This window comes from Hyaena hyaena, unplaced genomic scaffold (assembly GCF_003009895.1).
Source record: "Hyaena hyaena isolate Hyena2069 unplaced genomic scaffold, ASM300989v1 scaffold_1276, whole genome shotgun sequence".
Classification (NCBI taxonomy): Eukaryota; Metazoa; Chordata; class Mammalia; order Carnivora; family Hyaenidae; genus Hyaena; species Hyaena hyaena.
Window position 1 is genome coordinate 93,786 of NW_024081882.1, and position 11,567 is coordinate 105,352.

At 34.4% G+C, this 11,567-nt stretch overlaps 1 protein-coding gene across 4 annotated transcripts in view; it reads right to left on the reverse strand.

Moving 5' to 3' along the window:
* Nucleotides 1-578: 578 nt before the first annotated feature.
* STK31 (serine/threonine kinase 31) overlaps nt 579-11,567 on the reverse strand; it is a 79,411-nt gene continuing 68,422 nt past the window's right edge. For all 4 annotated transcript variants that reach the window (XM_039223047.1, XM_039223044.1, XM_039223045.1 and 1 more), the window contains 2 exons: nt 10,878-10,946; nt 579-951 (listed from right to left, as the gene is read on the reverse strand). In XM_039223047.1, the coding sequence (XP_039078978.1) occupies nt 724-951; nt 10,878-10,946 (297 nt within the window). In that variant the 3' untranslated portion in view covers nt 579-723. The remainder of the gene's footprint in view (nt 952-10,877; nt 10,947-11,567) is intronic.

The window sequence follows — 11,567 nt, forward strand, 5'->3', positions numbered from 1 at the left end:
AAAGCCTTCACCCACCGACTATAGGACTATTCCCTGCCTATACTATTAAACACAACAAACTGTTTCTCCCTTCAGTGCTTTTATAATGCTTTCTCTGCCAATTAAGATACTCTTAGCCCTCCCTCAACTTTATCACTCATTCTTTACATTTCACTCAGGTACCACCTCTTCCAGAATGCCTTCCATGACATCCCTCTTCACAGTATAAGTATACCTCCTGTGCACTCTCATAAAGCCCTGTACAGAGCTATCACTGGATATTCTACATTATATTATGAAGATTCATCTATATCTCTGACTTAATAGATTGTGTGCTTTCTAAGTGTAAGGACAATGTTGTAATTACCTTTATATCCCTACAGCTGGGTGCAAAACCAATTATCATTTGTTGTATGTATCACCCTTCATCATCAGCTGGCTCATATAACTGAAAATCTATATATGATTTGTCCAAAAATCTAATAAACTTTTCTATTACAAGTATCATAATCTAATTATGCAATTTCAAAAAATAGCTACAGACAAAAAAAATCTTTCCACAACAACTCCAGTTAAATGAAATTTCAAAGTATACAATATTTTGCACAGCCAAACATCTTTTATTTTGCACAACTGGAATACCAGACACAACCCAACTAGCTCCAGAACACTTATAGATTTTTCTGTTTATTTAACCAAACTAAACAAAGTTTCAAAAGGAACATCTGCAACAACAAAAAAATACTAATCAAAATTGGCTTCACCATTTTTTGTCTCTTCCTTGTATTTATTCAAGTTCTCCATCTTTAATTCTTCTTCCTCTTTATATTGGGTATATTCAGTATCTTTTTCTGGGTTTGCAGGTGATTTTCCCTTTGGTACCAAGAAACATTCAGCATTCAAAACTTGCTCAGCAGTCATTGAACTTCTACAATAGATCAAGCTACAGAGGAGGGATTTGACATTATCATCCTGCAAAGAAAAAGGTTACAAAACAAAATAAATAAAATAAAATAAAAATAATATAAAATAAAATAAAGAATAAATAAAATAAAATAAAAACAAAAGGACAAACCTCTAGTAAGGAAGGAGGATCCATCCAAAAATACTTTAATCAACATAGAGAGCTAAAATCAATTTATCCTATTTAGATTTTTTACAATTTTTATAGAATTCAACTACCTTTTACTGTAAAGGAATTATTACTCCAATAATAAAACAATGACATTAAATTGTAGGAAAAAACTGTAATAGGAGAGATTCGCAAAAAAAGTGAAATTCCAAAAAAGAACACTTTAAGACTACTCCTTTTTCCTCTTTTTAGGGCTCTGCTTAGAGTCTGACACTATGAAAATATTACACTGAAACTCCTTTGTCTGGAAGGGTAATCTCCTTTACTGGTCAAATGACTCTGGTTTCAGCTTTGACATGATCTCCTCTAGAAACTTTTCTACCACCACTACCATTATCATTATTATCAATTCTTTTCCAATTTTTATATCATCATCATGGGAGCCAGAATTTATTAGGTACCACTATTTCAAAGCTATTTGTATTATCACATTTAAACAACACTATAATACTGCTCTTCCATTATTTCCACCTGACAAAAGCATGTGGGTGTGACTTTTTTTCCCTCTCTATAATGACTCCTAACAGAACATATTTCACACTGAATAAAATCACCTATTTATTGCTACTGTCCTCATTAGACTCTAAGATCCTTAAGATAAGAAATTTTAGTTTATCATTTCATCCCCAACACATCCCCTAGCACAGTGGCAAGGATATAGCAGACATTCAGTAAATACCTGCTAAATTAATGAATACCAATGCCCACACTGAACTCTACACAATATGTTTTTAAAAACATTTAAAGACAGCACCTTCAGTAGGTATAAACAACTAAAAATTACAAAATCTAAATGCAAAAAAATTAACACATAGTTGTGAAAACCACAAAAGTAGATTTAAAACAAGTAGAAAGCCGTATCATATTCTTGAACAAAAAGACTCTCATCACAAATGTGTCAATTTTCCCTAAGTTAATTTATACACTTAAATATAGTCATTTTTTTAGAACTAGATGTAGTTAACGGTAAAGATCTGTTAGAAAAACAGTAAGCAAAAAGTGACATGAAAGCTCTAATAAAAAGATAGCAGTGAGGAAGAAATTAGCCCTCTCAAGTGTTAAAAGGTAAAAATCTGTTAATTAGAAGAATATGACACTGGAATATGAAAAAAAAAAAACAATGAAACAAAATAGAGAAACTAAAAATATACTCCAGCACAAATGAAATTTTAGTATGCAAAACAATGGGATTTGAAGGGAGGAGATTTTTTCAATAAAAAGCACTGGGACAAAGGGATATCCCATGGAAAAAGATAGGATCAGATCTATTCCTCACACCAAAAAAAGGATAATTCCAAACGTATCAAAAATCTAAAAGTAAAAAGTAAATCCCATATGTACTTGGAAAAGATTATTTAATTACTCAATTCCCAAAAGTAATTACAAACAAAAAATTCTTCCTTAAGCTTTTCCCTCTCATAGACTACTAAATTTTACAAACTCTTAAAACACAATTAAGGAACAAGTAGAAAAACCGTCTCTAAAAATCAAACCCAGTGGCTGGGTGGCTCAGTTGGTTAAGTATCCAAATTCGCTCAGGTCAAGATCTCATGGTTTGGTTTGTGAGTTTGAGCCCTGCATCCAACTCTCTGATGTCAGCACAGAGCCCTCTTCAGATCCTCTGTCCCCCTCTCTTTGCCCATACCCCGCTGGTTCTCTCTCTCCCTTCCAAAAATAAAATAAATTAAAAATTATTTTAAAAAATCAAAAGCAAAATGAAACAAATTAACTATATATCTGATGATATAATCACATTGAAAATAATTCAAGTAACTTTATTTTTTTTTTTTAAATGTTTTATTTATTTCTAGAGAGAGAGAGAGAGACAGCGTGAGCAGGGGAGGGTCAGAGAGAGAGGGAGTCACAGACCGAAACAGGCTCCAGGCTCTGAGCTGGCAGTCAGCACAGAGCCCACCAACCGCGAGATCATGACCTAAGCGAAAGTCGGACGCTCAACCGACTAAGCCACCCAGGCGCCCCTCAAGTAACTTTAAAACATGTATTTTGACTGTGGAATCTTAGTGGGATAAAGTTCTAATGAAATTTATCCTAAGGTCAAATAGAAAAACCTACAAAGAAATGTTAAAAATTATATTCAAGGGGCGCCTGGGTGGCTCAGTCTGTTAAGCGTCCGACTTCGGCTCAGGTCATGATCTCACCGTCCGTGGGTTTGAGCCCCGCATCAGGCTCTGTGCTGACAGCTCAGAGCCTGGAAACTGCTTCAGATTCTGTGTTTCCCTCTCTCTGTGCCCCTCCCCTGCTCACTCTCTGTCTCTGTCTCTCAAAATAAAAAAAATAAATAAAGACATAAAAAAATTTTTAAAAACTATATTCAAGAACATTAAGTGTTTCTAATAATATCATTGTTATTATTAAATTATTACATTTATTGTAGAATAAGCCAATTATGTAACTGCTATATCATAGATATTAAGATCATTAGTATAAAAGGAAGAGGATATTTAAATTTAAGTAAAATGTCTATAATCTTGAATTTGACTTGAAATACTTACACAATGTCTGTATTCATTTTTACTTTTCTTTTTAAACAAATTTTTTTAATGTTTATGTATTGGGAGGGGGAGGACATAAAGAGAGGAGACAGAGGATCTGAAGCAGGCTCTGTGCTCAGAGCCCACTGTGGGGCTCAAACTCACAAACTGTGAGATCATGACCTGAAGCCAAAGTTGGACACTCAAACAACTGAGCCAGGTGCCCCTCATTTTTATTTTTCTAAAAAAATACACATCTTCTTTTGAAAAGACCCAATAACAATGAGCAATCTTTAAACCCGTATCTTTGTCTACAAATTTCCAACTAAAATGATTCAGGGTTCCTTGGAAAACTGACTGATTCTAGTTATTGGATAATAATTAGGTATACAGTATCATGCAAAAAATCAATTTTTAAAAGACAGAACTGTGACAAAAGTCAAAGGATGCATCTTAAATAAGGTTCTCCAAAAAATGGGACAATTTGAGCAAAAATAATGACTTTTTTAAATTGAGACACATGAAAATATGTTTAAATCCATTAAGATTTTAAAATATTAAAAACAAAATTTTGAAATCTGACTGATACGTTTTGGAGGCTACAAAGACACTAACTCACTTTTGTTAAAATTGCTTTCCCTGAATGAACTAAAATTTAGGGTAACCAAATATTTGTTGAGGCAAAGTTTATCTTTAGAGAAGGATTCCAATTAATAAACATAGATGCAGTAACAGAACTGAAAAATCACCATTCTTCAATAAAATAAAAAATCATCAAACTATTAAGCAGGAAATGGAAAAATTAATTAATGCATGGATTATGCTGACAACACCTGAACCCACTGATCAATCTTACTGTGACACCAGACACCATATGACACCCCACACATGATACAACAGATGTAGAAAGCATCACCTATAATACATACTTGGTGTAAAAACTGAATCTGAATTAATTATGTCTCCATATCTACAAATTTTATTTCAATTGGAGAAAGGGCAAATATGAAGTAATACCAACCAGATATAATCAATCAACTCCAAAATGTGAAGTTAAAGTTTCTTCACCAAATAAATGACATGTAAAAAAGGATGTAGGTATTAGGGAACTTTACAGATCACAAGAAATTTAATAGATATATTAACCAAATACAAGTTGATCTTACTAAGATCTTGATTAGAAAAAATACATATATATAAGTGTATTTGAGAAACTTAGGAAACTAAAACATGACATTAAAAAATTATTTCTGGGGTGGGGGACGCCTTGGGTGTTTCAGTCTGTTGAGTGTCTACCTTTGGGTCAGGTCATGATCTCATAGTTATGGGTTTGGAGCCTGCTTCAGATTCTGTGTCTCCCTCTCTCTCTGTCCCTCTCCCACTCGCACTCTCTCTCTCTCAAAAATAAATAAATGTTAAAAAATTTTTAATAAAAATTATTGCTGGGAAGGTAAGCTGGTACAGCCACTGTGGAAAAGAGTATGAACTTCCACAAAAAATTTAAAATAAAACTACCATATGATCCAGAAATTCCACTTCTGGGTATTTATTGGAAGAAAACAAAAACACTAACCCAAAAAAATATATGTACCCCCACGTTCACTGCAGTATTGTTTTGTAATAGCCAAGATATAGAAACAACCTAAGTATACATCAACAGATGAATGAAGAAAATGTGTAAATTATAGAAGCAGCCCAAGTGTCTACCCATAGGTCAATAGATACAGAAAATGTGGTAAGTACACAGACACACACATACACACACAAATATTATTCAGCCATAAAAAAGAATGAAATCCTGCCATTTGCAGCAATGTGGATGGACCTAGAGAATATAATGCTAAGTGAAATAAGTCAATTAGAGAAAAACAAATACCGTATGATTTCACCCCTATGTGGAATTTAAGAAACAAAACAAACGAGCAAAAAAAAAAGAGACAAGCCAAGAAACAGACTCTTAACTGTTAGTGCGTAACTAACAAAGGTATCAGAGGATAATTAATTGACTAGTTACATGTAACTGCATAGTGTCTGCACAGGAATCAATAAACAAGCCAAAGAACAGAATAGAGCCCCGGAATTCATGAGTACATGGAAATGTGGCACAGCATTGAGTGGCATCATTCATCAGTAGGGATAGACTGACTATTGAATAAATGGTGCTGGGTCAATTATTTATCCACATATAAAAAGATACAACTAAACCTTACTGAGTATGTACAAAAAATGAATTCCAGAGAGATTAAAAACACAGAGGGGAAACAGAGGAAAAAGTGAGTCCAAAAAATGGCAGATGAAGAACATTTACCACAATAGTAAAGATTCATTCATTCATTCAAAATATATTTAGTAAGGTCTTACTATATATCAAACACTGCTATTGACACTGAGAATACGATGATGCATAACACAAAGTCCCTGCCCTTACTGAGCATACAGAGCAAATATAATTTTTTAAAAAGCTAATGAAACAATAATCTATTTTTATTTTTTTAACGTTTACTTATTTTGAGAGGAAAGGAGCAACCACAAGCAAGGGAAGGGCAGAAAGAGAGGGAAAGAGAGAATCCCAAGGAGGCTCTGTGCCATCAGCACAGAGCCCAACACGGGGCTCAAACTCACAAACTGTGACTGAAATCAAGAGTCAAGACACTCAACTGACTGAGCCACAGAGACACCCCACAATAATCTATTTCTTAAGAAAACAGATACATACATAGACTTTTCTAGAAAGATTCATAAGAAACTAGCAATAACAATAGTGTTTGCGGGTAGCTGCAGCACATATTGATAAAGATGTGCTTCTTTTTGTAACTTTTGAATATTTTATCATACACACGATATATTAAGATCTATCCCAGCATAAACAGAAGAGCTGTACAAATAGAAAATGAATCTCTCTGAACTTAAAAGTACTTAAGCAGAGGCTGAAGGCCTCTGTTGGATCTATTACTGAAGAAATTCTTCTGAGGGTTGGGAACTAGTGAATTAATTATCCTCTAATACCTCTGTCAGTTACATAATTTCATGATTTCTCTCCACTTGTGATATGGCCCCTGTAAGGTCTAAACTACAGTTCCCTCATTTGGTTGATAACTACTGTGACTGGAAAACATAGATAAAGACAACCTCATTATTAGCACTAACATCTGCCTCAGATCACACAAACAAATACTACGCAAGCCAAGTATTCTAATTTGATCTCCACAAGTAGCTACCCACATTAAATAAAAACTTCTATTTATTCACCTTCTTTATGCATATATCTAGCAGAGTGCCTAGCACACAGCAAATAGATTACAACCTGTGGTTGATAAACTTCTAAGATGTTCCCCAATGATTTCTACTTCTTGGTATTCATGTCCTTATACAATCCCTTCCTCCTGGGTGTAGGATTGATCTAGTGAGTTGGTTATGAAAAACTATGACTTCAGTCTAGCTAAAAGACTCTGTCTACTACTTCCTCTGCTTATACACTTTGATGAAACAAGCTGCCATGATGGGAATATGGCAAAGAACTGAAGGCAAATGCTGGTCCACTAGAGGGAAACTGAATTCTATCAACAATCATGTGAGCTTATAAGCAGATCTTCTTCTGTCGGCCTAGCAGATAACTTGACTGCAGCCTGTGAAAGACCCTGAAGCAAAGAACCCAAAAAAGCCATGCCCAGATTCCTGACTCATAAACTATAACACAGTAATTTTGCGTTAAATCATTAAATTTCAGGATAATTTGTTGCAATGTACTTTTTATATTAAGCCTAAAAGAGGAGTTTCAAGTGTTCACTTTGGGTGAAGCTGTAACCTCTAACATAGCAGTACTGATATTTTTCTAATGGGAAGAAATTTGCATCATAGGTTTCTAAAAAGTATAAACTTTGTTATCCATTTCTATATTACTGCCAGTAAGTGTAATAAAATATTTCATAGTCTCCCAAAAGTTGTCGTCAGTGACTTTTACTATTATCCAAGAAGTGTGGCAAAGCTCCTTAGTGATCATTTCTAATGAGTGTTTTTTAAAAGCTAATTTCATGAGATATTAGATGTTATAAAATGCAATATTTCTGTGGCCAAATAAGTTAAAGGACTACAGAGTTAAATAAAACTGTATGTGTTCCTTCATTTCAGTCCACACAGTCAAAATGGCATGAGATCATGTTATCTGAAAGGAAGAAATAAACCTGTTTTTGTTCATAGACAGATAACACAATTGTCTATATTAGAAAATCTGAAAGCACCAGAAAAAGACTCCTGGAACTATTAAGTGATTATAGAAAGGCTGCCACATATAAAGTTAATATATAAAGGTCACTTTCCTATATAAAGCAATGAACAAGTGGAATTTGAATTTAAAAACACAATACCATTTATATTAGCACAACAGAAAAAAAATATTTACATATAAATCTAACAAAAAAGGTTTAAGATCTATATGAGGAAAAGTGAAAAACTCTGACGAAAGAAATTAAAGAACTAAATAAATGGAGAGATATTCCAAGTTCATGGATAAGAAGACTCAATACTGTCAAGGTATCAATTCTCTCCAACTTAGATTCAATGCAATCTCAATCAAATTCGCAGAAAGTTATTTTGTGGATATGAACAAACTGATTCTGAAGCTTATATGGAGAGGCAGTTAAGACCCAGAATAGCCAACACAAAATTGAAGAACAAAGTAGGAGGACTGACATTAGCAACTTCAAGACTTACTATAAAGCTATACTAATCAAGATGACTTTGTGGTATTAGCTAAAGAATAAACAAATAGATTAATGGATAAAAACAGAACCTGTTAATTATAGTCAACTAATCTCTGACAAAAGGGAAAAGGCAATACAATGAAGATAGGCTTTTCAACAAATGGTGATGAAACTAGACATCCACATACATCAAGACACAGACCTTTTCCTCTTCACAAAAATTAACCCAAAACAGATCACAGATCCAAATGTGAAACGCAAAACTAAAAAATTCACAATAGATAACATAGCAGAAAACGTATATGAAGTTGGGTTTGGTGATGACTTTCTATATACAAGGCCAAATGCCATGAAAGAAAAAACTGATAAACTGGACTTTGTTAAAATTAAAAATTTCTGCTCTACAAAAGACACTGTCAAGAAAATTAAAAGATAAGCCACAGATTGTGAGACAATATTTGCAAAAGACATTTCAGGTAAAGAACTGTTTTTCAAAATATACAAAGAATTCTTAACACTCAAAAATAAGAAAACAACATGACTTAAAAATATGCCAAAGACCTTGCCAGACATCTCACCAAAGAAGATATATACAGACGGCAAATCAGCATATGAAAAAATGTTCCACACCATGTCTCAGGTAAATGTAAAATAAAAACAAGATACCACTATATACCTAGAATACTGATAATACCAAATGCTAGCACGGATGTGGAGCAACAGGAATGGTAATGCAAAATGGTACAGCCACCTTGGAAAACAGTTTGGTACTTTCTAACAAAACTAAACATTCTCTTACCATGCAGTCCAACAACTGTGTTCCTTGGTACTGACTATAGGGAATGAAAATTTATGTTCACACAAAAACCTGCACGTGGATATTTATTCACAGCTGCCAAAACCTACACACAACCCAAATGACCTTCAGTAGTTAAACAGGTAAATAAACTATGGTACATTCAGAAAATGGAATATCACTCAGCACTAAAAATAAATGAGCTATTAAGCCATGAGAAGACCTAGAAGAACCTTAAATGCATATTCCTAAGGGGGAAAAAGCCAATCTGAAAAGGCTCTATACTGTGTGATTCCAGCTATGTAACATTTTTTTAAAAAACAAAACCATGGAGAGAGTAAAAAGGTCAATGGTAGCAGGGGCTTAGAGCAGGCAGAGATAAGCAGGCAGAACACAGAGGATTTTTAGGGCATGGTAATATTTTATAGGATGATATAATGGTGAATACGTGTCATTATACACTTGTCCAAACCCAAAGGGATATGCAATGCCAGAGGGAACCCTAACGTAAACTACAGACTTTAGGTGATAATGGTTTGTCAATGTAGGTTATTCAAATGGACCACTCTGGTGGGGGATGTTAATGGACAGACCATGCATTTGTGGGAGTAGGGGGTATATGGGAAATCTATGTATCTTCCTCTCAATTTTGCAGTGAACCTAAAACTGCTCTTAAAAAAAAAATAAAGTCATAAAAATAGTTGTAAAATATTTTAAAATAAATACATATTTTTAATGGCATGAGAAGGGTTCATGGGTGGCTCAGTCAGCTGAAAGTCCAACTCTTGATTTTTTCAGCTCTGGTCATGATCTCACAGCTCATGAATTTGAGCCCCATGTCAGGCCCTGCACTGACAGCATGGAGATTGCTTGGGATCCTCTCTCTCCCTCTCTTCTCACCCTCGCTTCTATTTGCTCTCTTTCTCTCTTAAATTAATTTTGTGCTCTAAATTTTTTTTTAAATGGCATGGAAACTTTTAGAGCTTGATTATTTGACCTCCATAAACTCATTTACTGCCATATTTATAACTGCTTAATATCTAGTCATACTGGACTATTTCATTTCAAAAGAATTTAATATTTTCATGTCTTAATGCAGGTTATTTATTATCTTTACCTAGACTACCATCGTCTCATTTTACCTCTTATGAACTCCTAATTCAATACTGAAGATTCTTTTCAAACCACTTGGTGGCATTTTCTACCTACCCCTTCCCTCCCCCTTTCTCTGAAGAATTAAAAATTAACTTCCTCCAAAGTACTTTTTTAGTACCCTACTTAGAGATCTTGGTTATTTACCTGTTCACATTTCTAAATTATCCATTTATTCAATGCTGCAATACTGGTAATCTAGCATCCAGTTCAATTCCTAGGGTAGAGATACTCAAAATACGTTGGCTGCATACAGCATAAATGACAAACCAAGATGAATGACAGATACATGACAAAGAAAAGATAAAGCTAGATAATTGTAAAAAGCAGTAAAACATTAATTTTAATATAATACAATCTTGAAAGATACAGCAAAGACTATTTTTAATTATTACTGATATTATTTATATAATCTGCATGGAAAATGGACAATCCAGTAGTATTCTCTAGCAGTAATTCTCTGGCAGTGGTGTAAGGCATTTGAAATTTTTCAATATTTCTCTACTGTGAATGCCGTTTTGCATTCTTAACAAAAAGTAGAGGACATTTTCAAATATTTATATTTACATTACTGCTATACCTACAGCATATGCTTCCAACCAGTAAATGACAAAAAGGTCACATACCAAATGAAACTGATCCACTTTTGGGATTCCATCTTCATTTGTCTCAAATTTCTGATTTTGAACAGAAAGCTATTAAAGAAAATGAGAACAAATAAATTCTCAATGTAACAAAATACCAATCCTTACAGCACAGTCAAATCTGGACCTCTTCAAGGACATCCAGATGGCCAACAGACACATGAAACGATGCTCAGCATCCCTCCTCATCAGGGAAATACAAATCAAAACCACACTGAGATATCACCTCACACCAGTCAGAGTGGCTAAAATGAGCAAATCAGAGAACTCTAGATGCTGGCGAGGATGTGGAGAAATGGGCACCCTCCTACACTGTTGGTGGGAATGTAAACTGGTGCAGCCCCTCTGGAAAACAGTGTGGAGGTTCCTCAGGAAACTAACAATAGAACTCCCCTGTGACCCAGCAATAGCACTGCTAGGAATTTACCCAAGGGATATAGAAATGCTGAGGCATAGGAGCACGTGTACCCCAATGTTCATAGCAGCACTCTCCACAATAGCTAAAACATGGAAAGAGCCTAAGTGTCCATCAACAGATGAATGGATCAAGAAGATGTGGTTTATCTATACCATGGAATACTACATGGCAATGAGAAAGAATGAAATCTGGCCATGTGTAGCAACATGGATGGACCTTGAGGGTGTTATGCTGAGCGAAATAAGTCAGGCAGA